A 19,322-nucleotide genomic window follows, 5' to 3' on the forward strand; every position below is an offset into this window, starting at 1 on the left:
GATGTTAGTATAACTTCTATTTTTAAAAAAAGTGTTGGTGAGGATGCAGAGAAGTGAATCTCGTTTGTACTGTTGGGGGGATTGTAAAAATGAAAAAGTTACTGTGGAACTTTCCCCAACTTAAAACTATATGTGACCCAGCAGTCCCACTTCTAGTTATAAAAAGAATCTACAATAGGATTTTAGTTATTTATTTTCAAATAAATCCACAAATTAAGTAGGTTTAACATTATTCACAGTAGACATGAATTTGAAAACAAGCACAATGTCAGTGGGTAGACTAAATGGGTAAAGGAAATGTATATATGTACAGTGGAATCTTATTCAGCCACATAAAAGAAGAAAATTGTGTCATATACTATAACACATCTAGCCCTGAGGACATTATGCTAAATAAAATAAACCAGTCACAGGGAGACAGTGCATGCCTTGCTTAAAGAAATATCTGAAGCAATCAAACTCATAGAGATAGTACAGTGGGAGTCACCATAGTTAGAAGGTTGGAGGGGGGGGGAGATTCAATGAGCAAAGACTTTTAGGCATGAAAGAAATATTAAAGTTAAAGGAATCTGGTTGAACTGTGCACTTAAAAGAATAAACTTGCCTTTTGGTTTTTACCACAATATTAAAAAGTGAAAATGGAGATTTGGTGTTCATTCAGACTGCTCAAAGAGTCCTTCCTAATTCTTTGTTGCAATATGTCCTTTGCAAGTAATATAGCCAGTCCTGGGGCTTGGACTCAGGGCCTGAGCACTGTCCCTGGCTTCTTTTTTGCTCAAGGCTAGCACTCTACCTCTTGAGCCACAGCACTACCTCTGGCTTTTTCTATTTATTTGGTGCTAAGGGATCGAACCCAGGGCTTCATGTATGCTAGGCAAGCACTCTACCAATAAGCTATATTCCCAGCCCCCTGAAAGTATATTTTAATGTAATATACTTGCAAACTTTACAGTATATGAGTCAGTGTTATAATGGCTGAACATATTTCAATCATGTAAAATCTGGCTATGAACAAAAAATTGCATGAATGTGAAGATATGCCTAAGTGTTTCTAATTATTTTAAATATTAATACATAAAAATCCTTACAAAATGGTCATTAATGTAATCCATTATGGGTCTTATATCCATAAACAAATTTAATTTAAAATATATTTGCATTTATAATAGTTTTAACTTTATTATTTATTTTTTGTCAGTGTGGGGCTTGAACCGTGGGCCTGGGCACTGTCCCTGAGCTATTCAGCTCAAGGCTAGTGCTCTACCACTTGAGCTATAGTATCACTTCCAGTTTTCTGGTGGGTAATTGGAAATAAGAGTCTCACAAATTTTCCTGCCTGGGATGGCTTTGAACTGTGATCCTCGGGTCTCAGCCTCCTGAGTAGTTAGGACTACAGGTGTGAGCCACCAGTGCCCAGATGACCTTACTAATTTTAAACATACTTTTGTGTGCTTTTTCATTCTATATCTTGAACAATCCAAGGAAGACTATAATTTGTGCCTTCTTTTCTTTCTCTATAGGATTTCTATAGATTTAGATATATATCAAGTGAATATTCCACTGGTTATTTTTATTTCAAAAAGTGCCATGGTTGCACCAAAATATTTGAAGGATGTTCTGGAGGGTTGAAAGCCAGTATTTTATTTACCTCATTTCCTATTCTTTCTTGTATTTATGCTTTTATGTCAAGGACAGCCTTGAGGGAATATAGTAAGCTACAAAATACGAAAGTCCATTTTGCTATGAGTAGGGAGAGACATGAGGAAACCTCTGGTTCCTGGTAGCCAACAGTGGTTGGTGGGTAGGGAAGTGGCAGGAGGTTTGGCATCTCAGTGTTTGTGGGTATTATTTATAAATGTATGAACTGATTAGTCAGTCGACCTTTCTGAGATAGCAAGGTCTCTTTTGTAGCCAGCTCTGCAATAATATGAAAGCAACAGTGTATTAATATTTGCTTTTTGTACTAGTTTATTTTTAAATATATAATTGAACACAACTAAATTTAATGCACTTCTTTGGGAACAAATTAATATCCTGAATATAGGAGTCATGAATTATATACTTTACATAACACTGGAGACTAGGATGTGTCCCTTAATACAATAAACTTTGAAGTTGTTTGAAGATAAATTAATATCTCTCTATGATTCATTGACAAGAGTTCATGAGTAATATTGCTGTAACCATTCCTGTTCTCCAATTAAAAACTGTCAGATTAATATTCTTGTTTGCATAATAAACTGTCCAAGTGTAAGTATTATCAATTCCTCAGACACCCATTAATACTGCAAGATCAGGTAAGATCATATTTTCATAGCATGACTGGAAGTGTTTGGGAAAGAGCTGTTGAAAATAAGAGCCTTTTCGTTGCCTCTCTTTGTTGAGAACTATTCAATAATATTCAATATGTTTAGTATTTTAATACTCAAAATAACTTCTAATGTAGGTAGTAGTGTACCTATTAGATATCTTTCAGCTTCTAGTACAGAAGATGTATAAAAAATCCTGTAGATTTTCTTAGTTCACATAATTTAAAAATCTAGAAGGAAGTCATGCTTCATTTAGTATGTGATTCAGTGTGTCAGCAGTATAGCTAACATACATAGCCTGGCCTAGAACTCTTGAACTACCTCAGCTTCCCAAATTCTGGGATGAGCCATGCACCACCATGCTCAGATGCTTTTTAGATGCTTTCATCCTAAGACTACCACACGCTGCCTTGAGATTTCTGGTTATACTTCTTACCTGTTCTCCCAAGAGTTTCTTCCTTTCTTTAAGCATCTTATTACACTGCAACTTATAATGTACATTGAACTTGTGCCCGTTCCTGAACCAGATGCCTAGATAGGGAATGGACTTCCTTTATTGGATTAATGCAATAGAGGACCACTGTCATGATTAAGGGCAGTGCTCTGAAGAAACTGCGCAGAAAACGACCAGTTTCTGTTACAGATCTTCAATTATATGGGCAAAAAGAAAGACAACAAACTTAAACAGTAAATAGTAGTGAATGCAGTAACGAGTGGTGTATGCTACATGGCAGGTGCTTCTTGCTGTAGATATAATTTTAGTTTTCAAAACCATCTTGATGCATAAATTGTAGTAATCTGTTTTGCAAAGGTTAGAGACTAAAGAAATTAATGAAGGGCACATAGATTACTGTGACTTCCCTATTCATGTTCTTTCTACTATGACAATCTCTATGGTATCCCGAAAGTTGACTACTAAAGTTGATTACTAAGACATTTGAATATTATCTTTGAAATTCATCATTGCTGTAGAATTTTAGGAAGTCACTATCCTAGTTTAGTTTAATGAGTAACACCCATACAGAAACAACCCTTGTACAGACAGGATGACAGAGAAGTTACAGTACCATCTTTTACCAACATTGAGCTCCAGATCTTTTCTGCAGTGCTCAGGCAGGTACCCTATGCCACATGTGGAATGCACATGTATGCAGATCCAATGTGGTGCACGTATGAACACGTATATAGTACGAGGGGGTTTAACTTGACACTTGATTAAAATTACAGAGAGCAACGTTGAAAGCACAACTCTGCCCCTCCATGTATAGGGAACCATCTCTCTGTTGGGAATATTTGACTATTCATAATATCATTCACTGGGCATATGAAATTATCTTTACAAGTAGAAAGCTGACCAGTTCCTGTCTGTCCCATAATCTACCAAATGATTTGTAAGCCTTGTGCATTTGTACTAACCTCGCAGTGAATGGTAAAAACTGTCAGCCTTTAGTTCTTTACATACTGGTAATGATAAAGTAGTATACCTAAAAGATTATTTCTGGATCAGTAGCTAACAGGAGTTCTGCCACTTGGAAAGTTTTACTTGCTTCAAGAATCTTCATATTTGTACTTGCATAAGGCAAGAAACTAAACAGTGGTATAGGATTTCAAAACTAGAAGGGTATGCCTTTTCTAAAATAGGCCAAACATATATCTAGTTCAAAAAAGGAATGTATAATAACTGGTTCAGCTTGTATCTAAACTAATGATTTCAAGTTGATTTTAACAAATTTTTGTGGTAGGGAAAACTGAGGGTTGAACTCAGGGTTTCACACAAAAAGACACTAACTAGCACTCGAGCGATGCCTTAGAAGCTTAGTTTTCTTGTTTACATTTTAGTTCCTGTTACTTTGCTCCACTTATTTTTGAGATGAGGTCTAGCTTTTTTCCCTGGGCCAGCGTGGACCACAATGCTTAGCTTTATGCTGCCCACCATGGCTGGAAAAATGGGCATGAACCACCACACCCTTCGTTTTCTATTAAGATGATAGTCTCAAGCCTTGTGGGAGCTGGGTTGGAACTGCAACCTTCCTGTTAGTTTCCTCTCAAATACCGAGGTTGTAGGTGTGAGGCACCGAGGGGACTTGGCTACCTCTTGGCAGGCTGGTACTGCCGAGCCGTGCAGGTCTCTAACGGATCATCTTTCTGCAAATGATAGAATTTCATTCTTTTTGGTGGTCAAACTACTTCATTGTGTGTGTGTGTGTGTGTGTGTGTGTGTGTGTGTATATATATACATATTTGCATGTGTATACATATATCACATTTTCTTTATTCAATTGATGAACACAGACTGATTTGATAATTGGGCTGTCGTAGATAAACAGGATGTGCAGGTGTCTCAACTATATGTTGATAGGTTATTTTGGATATGAAGTAGGATTGGAATAGCAGAGTGTGTGGTAGCGAGCTTTATTTTTATATCATTTTATTTTTCTATTTTATTTGTTTATTTTTGGTGCCAGTACCAGGGCCTGAACTCAGGGCCTTTCTCTCTCACTTGGCTTGCTTGTTTATGGCTAGTGCTCTCACTTGAGTGTGTCCAGTCCCTATCTTTAGTTTTTAAATTAACCTTCATAAGCACAAAATACTATGTTTCAAAGACTTAGTCTTTTTTTTCTTTTATTGATTGGGTTTAAGTTATTACATATACTTCACAAGTACACATTTTAGCTTTCACAGTGATGGAAATCGTCAGTCTACTCTGCATAGCTTATGAAGTCTATGATCTTTAATAATAAAATCACCTTCTCCATTTCAGATGATAAGTACATTCCGTTCCTTTGGTTTAGTAACATCTGTTCCCTCCTTCACTTCATTCCATCCTTCCCATTCCCATGAGTGAGTTGCTCAGTTCCCTTTAAACTGTGTTCAATGTAGCGATGGTCCCCTCTGCTCTATTATTTTTGCTATTACTATTTTCACACACTTTCCACTCATTCTGTGTCCTCTTTGCTTTTTATTGTGTTTTGGTGTCTTGAGACCTGTTTACTTTGTTCTGTCTCTTTGTATTTTAATTCAAACACCCACATATCAGGGAGACCATACGCTAGCTGCTGCACCATTTGGGTGTCCTGATCCAACATCGAGGTCGTAAACCTCATTTGTCTCTCTGTTCTTGGCTTGTCAATGACTTAGTATTAAGTGTAAAATATATCAGCTATTATTATATTGGCAGACATTGACATATTTGTGATATGTTAGAGTCAAAAATATATATTATTAAAATTTCCCTTTAACTTTTTTTTTTCTTTTAAAAATTGAAGCATGAAGCTAAAGGCTTTATTTTCCAGTATGGCTAAAAAGTGAATGTAAGAGTGTATAAACTATTCATCCAGATTCCTCCCCTTCTCCCCAGTATTGGTTCCCTTTTTCCATTTTGCTTTTCTGTGACTCATAATTTTCCATCATCTGGTAGACTAATGCACAAGATAATATGTTGCATCGGGATGGATGCTGGGTAGCGGGTGAAGATAAAGGGACTAGGTTAAGGTCTAACTAGAACTTAGGTTATTAACTCAAAGATAATTAAAATTCCAGCTCAATCATTTTAGCATTAGTACTGTGAGATCATTAAGCAGGTCCTCCAGCCATGGGGCTTGTACAGTGATTCTTTAGTGCCTCCTGATTTTAACAGATTTTTTTTTCATGTTTTTCTGTTCATCACTTTCTTAGCACCTAAGTTGAACAAGCGAGTACAGAATTCAGCAGACACCTCCATCCTCATTTGTTTAGAGAACCCATTTCCTCCTTTTTGAGAATTGTTCGACTTTTATTGTGGCATTAATTCTAAGTGATGACTGGAAATTGCGGCTGCACTGTTGTGTGGTTTGCTCCCGAGGCCTGCTGGCTTTGGGCCGGTGGTTGGGTGCTTCCTCCAGAGTGACGTCTGTCTGTGCAGCGGAGGCCGTGGATAATGTTATGGATGTCTTGAACCATGATATCTTCAAAAGTCTATCCCAGCCACCACTCGAATCTTATTTGGTACCCAAGAACAGAGTGTGGTCGGTGTGTACATTATAGCCAAATCATGATTATTATGTGATAACACAGAGGTAGAGAGTGGTGTGGATAGTTTTCATTTTTAATCAGTCATTGAATCTAATAGTGATTACAGCCACTTGTTTGGTATTAGAAAATAAAGCTTAGAATTTTAGTAAAGCACACCCTGGAGACGGTAGCAAAGGAACCCTATTATGCCTGCATAACATACAGTGTGACGCACTTAGAGAACTCAACCTGCATCTAGAAGAGAGAGAGGTGTTACCCTGCTGACAAGAACAGTGTGTTCTTTTCAGGTTTTCTTTCCTTCCTCACCTTTAAACAAAGGAGTGGAGACCATGGCCAAACATGTGCTTTTTGTTCTGCCAGACGGCCTAAACATGCATTGAATGTGACTTTTTCATGGTGTTCTCTTACTGTTCATTTTTCTACTTGTCTAGGAGGTGATTTTCTCTCCTTTCTGAGAAAGAAGAAGGATGAAATTAAAGTCAAACAGTTAGTGAAGTTCTCCTTAGATGCTGCTGCTGGAATGTTGTATCTTGAGAGTAAAAACTGTATACACAGGTAAGGAGAACATTTTCTAAATATTTTCCATGTTTATTAATAAGTTGCTAGGAAATGATGCATTTACTATCATACTACAATAAATTTCTACCATAGCATGTAAATTTTCTTTTAGTATTTAGCTGGTTGTTTTTACAGTTCACATAAACACTTATTTGAAGAAGAGATGGCATTAGACAATAGTTTTGAAGTTTCATGTTCTGATTCTGTGAATTGTGGTTTTCCTTGCTTATAGAAAAAGGAGATTTTTTGTGCTTTTTGGGTTTGTTTGTTTTTTACTAATAAATGTAAGTCACTTCAAGATCTGTTGTAGACTTCATGTCACACCCTATACATGGCTAGGTGTATATAAGAAAATGAAGCAGAGAATGGATATAATACTGAGGAGGCTTCATTGTCAGATGGTTGTAGATTTTATCCAAGCTAGTTTCGTTACTAAGTATGGTTTTTTCCCTTAATGTTTCTTATTTTGTGGTCTGGTTGTGCTGAGGTTGTTGACTTGATATGGTAATGTGTAATAATGTCTACTGTGTAATTATGACAAAACATAGTTACTTTCAAACATCATTGTACATTTATTTGACCCCAATGGATACTTTTGACTTGTTTTCTTCAGAACATTTTGCTTGTCATTCCATCTTACTCTGGTGGACTAAGAGCATGAGTTATTTTTCTAGCATGGCACAGTGCATGCGTTTAAAAAATACATTTCAGTGGCAATACTATTAAATTAAATAAAACTAAGCCAAGCCATTGTAGCTCCATTTTACTTTCTATGAATATACATCAAATCACATTACAGGAGTTTTTCTTGAAAACTTATGGAGAATTTGAGTTTGGACAAGAATTATGTTATAATTAATTTCATTGGAAGGGAACGGTTTTTGTTAAAAGTATGTTAACATAAAGAGTTTTTCTTTTCATTAAGAAAGTTTTTTGTTTGCTGAGATTACAAAAGAATTGTTTTTTTGTTGTTTTTTTTTTGGCCAGTCCTGGGCCTTGGACTCAGGACCTGAGCACTGTCCCTGGCTTCTTCCCGCTCAAGGCTAGCACTCTGCCACTTGAGCCACAGCGCCGCTTCTGGCCGTTTTCTGTATATGTGGTGCTGGGGAATTGAACCTAGGGCCTCGTGTATCCGAGGCAGGCACTCTTGCCACTAGGCTATATCCCCAGCCCGAGATTACAAAAGAATTGAATATCAAACATTCTACCTCATTCTCTACTATACTTAATCATTTTGTCTCAATTTTTCTTTTTTAATGATTAGACCATCTCTGGCTTCAGTTAATAAATACATGTTATTGACCTTATTCATTGAAGTTTCTTGTGTGTTTTATTAAAGGAACCATTGTTTCAGTTTCCTGTTGTATGGAGTGATTATCTTCCTCAAAAGGGATTTTTCTTATTAATTAGAATAAAAAATTCCAGATTGTTGGTTACAGCCTCTTAAAATTTACCTGTCTGTCCCCATCACAGTATCTGCTATAAAGTGTCTCGAATTTACCTTTGACAGCTCTTTATGCATTCACAGATGCTTCAAAGTTAGCCTTTGTTTGACCACAATTCTGGCAGGTTATGCATCGTCCTGTATTATTTGCTACTGGAAAGGTTTCCTATTGAATATCTTGGACTGTGTCACTGAGAGCATGTTTGATGAGTAAGTTCCAGCATCAGTGCCAACTTCCCGTGATTGCTTGTGGCTCCCTGTGGCATATGTTGGGAAGATTTCAGATCAGCTACAGAGTCAGTAATTGATTAATCATGTCACACAGCACTAACGCACAGGCCCCAAATTTGTCCTCTTTGGCATAGAGTACCTTCTTTGTTTCATTATTCTTGAATACACTTCTAAGTTTTAAATATTTGATGTGATTTTTTTTTCTTCCTGGCAACAATATACTAATGATAGTAATATATTTTTCTATTATTTCCATTGAATTCTGTCTTCTTTACCTTGTTAGTCATGAATACTAGATAAATTTTATGATATCTGTGATAGTGTGGTCTTCTGTTCTTCTGAAAACTTAAATGCTCCTTTGGATAAATTCATTTTCTTCTTGTCATTTTAGTGCCTACCTGATACATGACATTGTACTGAAAAAAATTATTCTTGTGTTGTTTTTTGATATCAATGAATTTTGTCCATATCTTTGAAATCAGTAGACACTCTAATGGGGTTTGACTTAACTTATAGTTTAAAAAATACATTTAGGACATATTGTCAAAAATACAAAATTAAAACTGATAGTATTTGCTATGGTGAAAGGGTTTCTTTTTCTTCTTTGTAAGTATTTCTAGTGAGATATTTAAATTTTATTAAAATAATGTGAACACTGAGATAACTTTCTTTTAGTTTTTCTTGTATGGAGGAGTCAGCATACCCTATTTCTGACATCCCAAATATTGCTTATTAAAATAATTGCATATCTGTGTTGTTGCTTATGTCCAACAGATCTAAGGGGAAATTTATAAAATGCTTTAAATTTTATATTGATTCATGAATTTTATCCTGCTCACTGAGTAGAGGTCACTGGAACTCAGTGCATGAAGGAATTACTGATTGTCTTTCCCCAGACACGTCCTTTGAACTTTTGAAGGACACATTTTCTTTCTTTATTTTTATTACTATGAAAAAGGCAGAGCAATGTTTAATTAACTAAAAACAAGTGCAACAACAATAAAGCAGAAAGAAGTAATTACATGAGATGACCCGCTCTTAGAAAATAAATGTTCTTGTAATTTCCAGAAAAGTTGTGTTGATACTGCCTCTGGTTGTGACAATTTCTGCTTCTAACTGGGAAATTGCCCACATCTTGAGTTTGGTTCTGATTGTAATCAGCTGCATTTTCTTTGCAGTTATTCTGCAGGCCAGTGTGAGGTTTTTCCCACGTGCTTGTCTGAGCACGCTGATGAGCTGCACATGGGTGCATTCACCTACAGTGCTCTGTCACTACATCGCTAGGGTGTCTCTCCGTAAAGCGTACTAAATTTGATTGATTTTGAGGTTAAATGGACTGAGGTTCACATTAAACTAGACTTAAATGGTAAACATTTATGATTCTACTGGTGAGTCCTGTTGTAAGATTTAATTTTATCTGGGTTTCTAAAAAGTGCTTTTGTACTGCTGTTCTTTCTTTAATGTTTTCTTGGTATTTTAAAGGGATAAATGGGTAGAATGGCTTCCACCTATTACCTCAAATACTTGGGAGTTGCAGAGAAGGAGGATTGAGGTTCCAGGTTACACCCTTGTTAAAAAGTTGGCAAATCTCTTCTCTCAAAAAACAAGCTTTACATATTGTACACAAATGTAATCCCAACTACATGGGAGACGTGGGCAGTGGGAGGTAAGCTATGCGCAAAAATGAGACCCTATCTCAAACAACAGCTAAAACAAAGGACTGGGGATCTGACTGAAGTAGTAGAGCACCTGCCTAGTGAACACATAGTCCCAAGTTCAAACACTAGTACCAACAGAACAAAAAATATAAGATAACAAAAAAACAAAGCGAGAATCCATTTCCTATCATGATTTTTGCCATTCTGCATCACTGTTGATACCCAAAAAAGTTTTGTCTTAAAGAAAAGTGACATAGAATTTTCTCTTTTTAAAATTTTATATATAGTTTGCACTTAATGTTTGATTGTTCTACCTCAGTGGTGTTTTCCTTATGGAATAATAAATATGAATTTGTCAGACCACATTTATTTTTCAGTGAGAATTGTGCACATCCGTTGAAAACAATGGTATTTCCAGTATAAGAAATTGAACATTCCTAATCTGAAGTTCCAAGTGCTCCAAATCTGAAAAGTTTTGAGCACCAATATAATGCTTCCCACAAGTAGAAAATCCCACACTATGAAACTTTGTTTTATATACAGAATTATTTTTAAAACTATGTCTATTGTGTGTATGAATCACAAATGAATTTTCTCTTTTCATTTGGGTTCCATCTCCAAGGTGTCTCCTTGTGTGTATGCAAAATTTCATAATCCCCCAAACTGAAGTTGAAAAACTCCTCTCATTGTAAGCATTGCAGATAAGGGGTGCTCGCTGGGTTCTCATCACATCACATCTCATCACATTTGGGGCTGCCAACAGGCAGGTCATGGTCCCTCCTTCAGGTGGCTATAACAAAATACTGTAACAATTTTATGAAGAGATGATTTTGTGATCCTGTATGCAAAGTCCTTGTGAATGCTATCAAAAACGGTTCATGTTATCTGAGCTCTGATAGCTCACACCTGTAATTCTGGTTATTCAAGAGACTGAGATCTGAGAATGGAGGTTTGGAAGCCAACCCAGACAGGAAACTCCTTAAGACTATTATCTCCAGTTACTCAGCAGAAACCAGAAAGGAAGCTGAGGTTCAGGTGGCAGAGCACCAGCTCAAGTCCCAGTATCAACATACACATACACATGGGATTGCACATATACATAATCCACCCCCCCACACACACACACGTACATGCACACTCATTCTGACACATACACAATGACTCGTGACCTGTTAGCATGGGGATTGTGGTGGGACTAACCGAGAGAAGCTTTAGCAGAGGACACTGCCTGACTCACTGAGACTTGATGGGCTGCTCTGCTGTTGAATGGAAGGAGGAAGAATAATCTAGCTGAAGAAAAGTTGAAAGCAAAGATAACAATGAAAAGAAAATTGGCAGTGTTTCTTATGAGAAATCGCCTACTTGAGGAAGTCCACGTTGGGAAACGTGAGGGGCATAGGCTAAATCAAATTAAGTAAGTGTATTCCACCAGAAGAGTTTAGGCGGGCTAGCATATTTTCATACTTCAAGAAAGTTGAGAGATGCATGGTTTTTAACTGGACAAGTATATTGAACAAAATTCACAAAACCTTTCAAAATGTATTATCTCATGAAAATATGTAGGTATAAAACCAACTTTTTCAATTTCATCGGCAATGCTAATTTAAGAAATCTTAGCCCAGAGAAGAATAATACTGCATTTTCCATAAGTGTTCAGGAGGAAGATTACCTCCCCCTGTGATTTCTGGTCATGCTTACACGTGTTCATTATTAAGGTAACTGTCAGTTGTAGCTTCTGACATAGGCTTTTTTTAAAAAAAGACTTTCTTGTATTGTATGATTCAGAAACTGGAAGCAGTGAGACCAGAACAGTACCTCTTTTGTCTTGCTTTAAAGATCATTGTAAACCCCATGTTGTTAGCATGTGTGCTTTGACAGCAATTACCACCCAAGATCAGCTTGGAATGTTCTGATTGTAACAATGTGCCATTCAGAAGTTACAGGTTTCAGAGCATTTTGGAGTTAGGATTTGAGATTAGATCAGCTTAACTATAATCCTGATAGCTGACATTCATTAGGGTTTACTGAGTAGCAAACAATGGAATCAATAGGTGTAAAATCAAGAGAGTGCCAGCTTTATGAGGGCTGTTATTTTTACTTATGTGATTCACTACCAATTCCATCTGGATACAGTGCCCCTTCAAGGTGAATGAACAAATTTTCAAAGCCTAAAGAGTGAATATTATAAGCTAAACTTATGCATTAGAGAATTTATAGTTAAGAGTTTGAGTATCCATCCAGGATGAATTTGGGCACTCTTTGTCTGTCCTAGACCCACTCTGAAACTCATGTTAGATGCAGTGCCCATTGTGAAGGCAGCATCTCGCAAGTGGGAGACTGGGCAGAGGCCCTCTGGCACTTGGTGAATTGATATGGCTTATTTGGACTTGATGTGATAAACATAAGCAGAAGAGAATGCTGAAGCCCGTAAAATGTCATTTAAAGCAGCTACACCAAGGAAATGTTATTCTCAGTGAACAATTAATGAAACGTAGTAGAGCTTTGGTACTACAGTTCTGTTGAATTAGAGCCTCATTTTTTAAAATTTTATACACTATTGCTTAGATGCTTCCCTTCTACTTTATATGTTAATTAAAACAGAATCAGCTTAGAGAGGTGATCACTTCAGTGAGTTGACTTAGCATTTGTGACTTTCTCATTCTAACATTTGAGTATTATTTTGAATAGATTAAGCTGTGTTTTTATTTTTAACTTTTAAATCAATTTTACTGCAATGCAGAGAAGAATGCTAAATAATTTGAAATATGTCAAAAATATAACCTTTCTCTGGTTTCATTACTTTTCCAAATACAAGAACAATCTCTACAAATTATTTATTCTGCTACTTTATTCAGTGTGAGAACTTCTTACTACTGATTTGACTTACTTTAATTAAAGGATTCCCCCTGGAAGGTGTGTGTGTGTGTGTGTGTGTGTGTGTGTGTGTGTGTGTGTGTGTGTGTGTATGTGTATATTCATTTGAGTAAATGCATATATGTATAGATATATGAACAAAAGAGAAATCTTCATTCATGCTATAATGGGTTAACATGTAGGCTTGAGTCAGTGTACCATAGTATCGAGTTATTGGTAGAAAAGATGGAACAAACGTACAACATTATTTAGAACTCAGGCCTCTCTAGTGAGCCGACTGAAAGCCATCCAACATTAGCAGAAAGGAAGAGAAGGCGCAGTCAGAGGACTTTGTACACTTTGGTTTCGACTCGCCTTGTCTCATGGTAACAGAGTGACAGGAGATAAGCCTGCCTGTGGCTGCAGCCTGTTCATTACTTTTGACTTTCACTCCATCGTTTACAGTAAATACATTTTATATCTGGAGTGCCGCATCCTTTTCAATTAAAGAATTGCAAATAGCTAGAATTCATTTTTTTCTCTTGAGGTCTTTTCTGTTTAAGCAGTTAGGGATTTATCCTAAGAAAACAGGGTTACTTTACAGAAGCAAATAACAGTGCATTCAGCCAGCTTTGGTAGTTCTTGCAACCAGGACCTGGGAGCAGGGAGGGCCCAGGACAGCGTCCTGCTGTTCCTTTTACAGCCTTTTCGCTCGGACTTCCTTGTGTTACTTCTTTTGACTGTCTTGCTGTTTCATTTGTGCTTGCTTAGAAAACGGTATTCCTGTATCTACTTGTAAAGGGGTCCTGAGTGGCACTTAAGTCAGGGTAACCTGATAGGCTGAGTATCTCAAGCTAATTGTCTTTGAGTTCAGATTTCAAGTTCTTCCCCAAACTGATTAGTCTATCTTACGTTGAGTACCCTTGTTTTAATTACACAGGTAGGGAAGATTATGAACGGGCTCAAAAAACCCCAGTCTGCATGTGAGGGGTGTTCTTGGTGGATGGGAAATGTGCTAGTCAGGTTCTGTAAAGAAAAGGCTGTCATACACTGAGTACTCCTATTGCCAAGTGTATTCATTATTTCATTTTTATATTTTATCTCCACTTTAAATTTATTATCATTGGTTAGCTCCATTTTACAATAGAACAATGGCACCCTAAAAGAATTACTAGTCCATTGGCACATAGCTAGTAAGAGGAAGTCTATACAGAAGGCTTTTTTAAAACTAATATGCCATATAATACTGTGTTGGGCTACAGTTACTAGTCATGCATTCAGTCATGAAAGTAAACAATCTATAGTTTAGACGCAGTGTACTTAGTGTTTTAAGCTATGTTATTCAGCACGTTAGGGTATTGGGTGCATTTTCAATTTGATTTCTGAAATGCTTTCTTAAATTTACAGTAGATTTATTCAGCTGTGTTTTCCATTGCAAGTCACAGAGCATGGGTGTATGTATAATTGTATGTTGGACTTAGTGCACATGCGTGTATATATGTATCTACACATACATAAGTGAAATATAGCTTACTGTTTACTGATCATCTTCCCCAACTAGAATGTAAGCTGTATGAGGACATTGATTTTATTTTGTTTGTTATTGGATCCTCAGGACAGAGAAGACTACCAACATATAGTTACTACTCAGTAAAAGGGTATTGAATTAATGAACAAATGAAGTTATTTGTATTTCTTTTTCTCCTGATAAAATATAAGACTAACATTGACTGTAGCACTGATTTGTGTTAAGACAACCTAAGCATTAGAGAAATATCTAAAGAATTTTCCTTCAGAAATCCAAGGGGACCTCAACTCAGTGAAAAGACTCTGTACTGTTTTAAGATTATGTTAAAATTTCTGTTTAGCCAAGAATACAGAAATGCTACAGAAAAAGATAAGTACATAGGGAAATATGAGCTACCAAATTTCGTTTACCATTGTATACAGTTTCTAATCATGATACCAACAGGAGCCTAGTTTAAGAATCTCATTTTCTTGCTACGCTATTATCGAACCTAAGCACCACTTAGGGAGACTTATAAGTACTGCATTACTCGTGCATCCGTGTAGTTTTTTTTTTAACATAATGTTTAAAACATAGAGTTATTCTCTCAAACCCATGTCCACAAGGCCACATCTTCCCTGTGGGGGCAAAGCAGTTAAAGTGTAGGTGTCTCTGTGCAATCGATCCCTTCTGTACTGCACAGTTAAGTGCTTTGGTCGTACTAACCATTTGGCTAAATGTTACCAATACTGATGATGTTTAATGTACATTTGTAGTGATTTCCTACAGTGGTTATAGTGGTAAATGAAAAAAAAAAAAGCCGGCTCTCGTGGAACTTACAAAGTGGAGGAAACTAGATCATTAAAGCATCTAAAAATACTAAGAAAATATAAACTGTTGCATGCATGTATAAATTAAGATAAGGGTAATGAACTGGTAAGAACCATTTTATGTATCTAAACAAGATAAAGGAGCAAACCAGGTGATTGTGAGTAGAAGAACATCCTAGCGATGTGTAGCAGGTACAAAAAAAAAAAACAAAAAACCCCAAAACAAAACAAAAAAACCAACTCACAAAACCCTGCATGGTAGCTGTGTCCCTAGTGGCTTCCACCAAGGAAGTCGTCAATGTGCACTTCATGCTTTGCACATCAGTAGTGGATTCTGGGGATAAAATGCTGAGCAAAACATATAGGCTATCTGTCCTCTAGTGCTTAAAGTCTGGTGAGCAGGTATATATTAATGGATATCCATACAATTAAAAATAGAACATGGTCCCATAAAGAGGTCATGAAGGCATCCCTAAAGAAGTTACACTTGTAGTGAAAATTGAGAAAAGAGACAAAGGCATGGAAGTGGGGGCGGAACTGGCCTTTTAAGATGATGAAAGGAATTAAATTGTGACTGAGTTGAAGTCTCACTTAGGATATGCTCTGGGAGATTGTAGGGACTGCTTGGTTTTGACCCTGAGAGCCCTAGGGAGGGACTGCAAGCATTTAAGTGAGATACATCACATTGAAGTTTCTTGGAGATTACTCTGACCTGGAAGTACCAAGAGGAGACTAGAGAGAAGATGACTGAGAAGGGAGGATTTCAGGAAAGTGATCTAGAACACCTCTAGTCAGAACGCCATTCTCTCAGGAACCAGTGAGTAGATTTTTCTTGTTTGAGGCAAGAGAGCATTGAGTTTAATGTTTAATTTGAGACTTGCTGAATCTGAAGTTGCTATAAGAGTATTTTTGAGGCTATTAAATATGCAAGTATTTAGAACAAGAATTCAGGAAAATTGTCTGACTTAGAGAACAATGTATAAATGGTAGAAGAATATTATTAAATAGGTGAGTGAATCCATGGATCTATAAATTAATCAAAGATATTTGAGGACAAGAATAATCTGTGGTATAATAGTTTTATATGCAAATTAATCTGAAGCTAATATTTCCTCTAGTTTTTTTAAATGAGGGACCAGTTTCAGAATTTACTTTTGTTTAATTTAATAGCATTTAATAGCATTGACCCAAAAATAACTAAGATGTTTATTTCACTTCTTTACTACGTAAGGGGATCCTCTGATAGTTTAGTGCTTTCTTTAAAATATTAAATTATATCAGTGTTTTGATCACTTTGTAACCCAACAAATGCTGACTAGAAAGCAAAAAGGAAAAATGCTTTCATTGTGTCCAGAAATTTCTGTAATAATATTCAAATAAGCTAAAGTAAGGAAAAATAAACTAGTAAAAGATTCATAGAAAACTCCTATTTCTTTTGGAAATCTTTCTCAGTGAAGAAAACCAGGAGTACAGCTGCTTTTATTCTTTCTTAAGGCTTGTTATATTAACAGCGAAACTCCGAGCAACATTTGAAAGGTAGCAATGCGATTTGTGGATAGTCGGCACAACCTGATATTCTTTTTTTTTTTTTTTTTTTTTTTTGCCAGTCCAGGGCCTTGGACTCAGGGCCTGAGCACTGTCCCTGGCTTCTTTTTGCTCAAGGCTAGCACTCTGCCACTTGAGTCACAGCGCCACTTCTGGCCGTTTTCTGTATATGTGGTGCTGGGGAATTGAACCCAGGGCCTTATGTATATGGGGCAAGCACTCTTGCCACTAGGCCATATCCCCAGCCCCACAACCTGATATTCTTTTTTTTTTTTTTTTTTTTTTTTGCCAGTCGTGGGCCTTGGACTCAGGGCCTGAGCACTGTCCCTGGCTTCTTCCTGCTCAAGGCTAGCACTCTGCCACTTGAGCCACAGCGCCGCTTCTGGCCGTTTTCTGTATATGTGGTGCTGGGGAATCGAACCTAGGGCCTCGTGTATCCGAGGCAGGCACTCTTGCCGCTAGGCTAAATCCCCAGCCCCACAACCTGATATTCTTAAGGAGTAGAATTTGACCATGGATCACTCTTATCTCACTGTTATCTCAAGGCATGCATAGTGACTTACCTACAATAGTTATTTCCTTAATTTAAAGATAAAAATCTTGCCAAAAAGGTACAGTTCTTACATCCAAAGGAATTTTCTATTTATCTGTCTAAAGGGCGAGTGATAGCTGAAGTATTTAAGGCCTGCCCATAATCCCAACACTTCAGATGCAAATCAGAGGATCTCAAAGCCCAGGCCCACGTGGGCTACAGGTGAGATCCTGCCTCAAAAATTCAGTGGTTGAGAACATAGCTCATCAGTAGCGTTTTTACCGAGGATGAACAAACCCTCACTTTGAGCCCCAGCACTGAATAAAAATAAAAGAGAGAAAAGGAAAGAAAGAGGAGAGGAAAGAAGGGGAAGGGAGGAGTGGGAGAGGAAGGTAGAAAAGAAAAATAGGTGAGCAATCCCTACCTTAGAGTCAATTAATAGTTATAAGTTGAAATGAAAATTAGCCTTTGAAATTACTTCAGTGTATTTTAAAAGAAGAACTCTAGGACTGGGAATATGGCCTAGTGGCAAGAGTGCCTGCCTCGTATACAAGAGGCCCTGGGTTTGATTCCTCAGCACCACATATATAGAAAACGGCCAGAAGTGGCGCTGTGGCTCAGGTGGCAGAGTGCTAGCCTTGAGCGGGAAGAAGCCAGGGACAGTGCTCAGGCCCTGAGTCCAAGGCCCAGGACTGGCAAAAAAAAAAAAAAAAAGAAAGAAAAAAAGAAAAACCCTAGCAAACAAACAGGAATTTTAAAATATTGTCATTTTTACAAGTGTGCACATTTTAAATAATCTTTTCTTGTAGGATATAATTCAAACCGTTGTCTGGATTTCAATGTGTTCTTTTTTTGTTTGTCAATTGTGGGGCTTGAACTCAGGACCTGGGCACTGTCCCTCGTCCCCTTTGCTTAAGGCAGTGCACTATCACTTTGAGCCACAGCTCCACTCCGCCTTTTGAGTGGTTAATTGGAGATGAGTCTTATGGAGACGTTGCTGACCAGGCCGGCTTCAACCACAGCCCTCAGATCACAGCCTCCCGAGTAGCTGGGATTACAGACATGCGCCACCAGCACCCAGCTTCTGTATTCCTAAGGAATTGTTTAAAAGAACAGTTAGTACACCAGATCTGAAGCAGAGTGTATGCTTCTGATTTGCTGCTATGAAAAGGCAATCATCTTCTATTTAGAACTGTAGCCAGGGATGAACTATACTTCAAAAATGTAAACATTGCACTAACACCTGTAATTACTATTGTGGGGAAAAAATATATTCTGTAAATTGGTATAAAAATTATCCCAGGATTGTAGAATTGAAGATGCTGCCTTTTTCTTCATTAATTGGTAAAATGTTTAATTAATTTTTCTTGCAAGTTGTTTATTCTGTACTGAAAGTCCTGTCACTGCATATCATTGGTAGATGAGCTGAGTGGTTCCTAGGCTGTTTTAACCAAAGCAGAGATGAAATAACTTGTTTTTTTGTTTTTTTTTCTTTTTGCCAGTCCTGGGCCTTGGACTCAGGGCCTGAGCGTTGTCCCTGGCTTCTTTTTGCTCAAGGCTAACACTCTGCCACTTGAGCCACAGCACCCCTTCTGGCATTTTTCTGTATACGTGGTGTTGGGGAATCGAACCTAGGGCTTCATGTATGGGAGGCAAGCTCTCTTGCCACTAGGCCATATCCCCAGCCCCAGAGATGAAATAACTTAACATCTCATCTGGAACTTCTTCAACAAACCAGATTTGGGACTTCTTTAAAAAAATACACTTCTATAAAGACAGAAGAAGCCTTTGAGAATACCAAATGGCCATGTATAGTATCTTAGCATTAAGTTACATCCAAGTGT

The 19,322-nt window shown here is 37.3% G+C and overlaps 1 protein-coding gene across 5 annotated transcripts in view; it reads left to right on the plus strand.

Moving 5' to 3' along the window:
* The window catches only part of Fer (FER tyrosine kinase), a 287,115-nt gene that overhangs the window by 190,197 nt on the left and 77,596 nt on the right, over positions 1–19,322 (plus strand). For all 5 annotated transcript variants that reach the window (XR_007208682.1, XM_048331545.1, XM_048331543.1 and 2 more), the window contains one exon: positions 6,752–6,875. Coding sequence is in view for 4 of the 5 variants with exons in the window: in XM_048331545.1 (XP_048187502.1) it covers positions 6,752–6,875 (124 nt within the window). In the remaining variant the exon portion in view is untranslated. The remainder of the gene's footprint in view (positions 1–6,751; positions 6,876–19,322) is intronic.

The sequence above is a fragment of the Perognathus longimembris genome, chromosome 22 (assembly GCF_023159225.1).
Source record: "Perognathus longimembris pacificus isolate PPM17 chromosome 22, ASM2315922v1, whole genome shotgun sequence".
Taxonomy (NCBI): domain Eukaryota; kingdom Metazoa; phylum Chordata; class Mammalia; order Rodentia; family Heteromyidae; genus Perognathus; species Perognathus longimembris.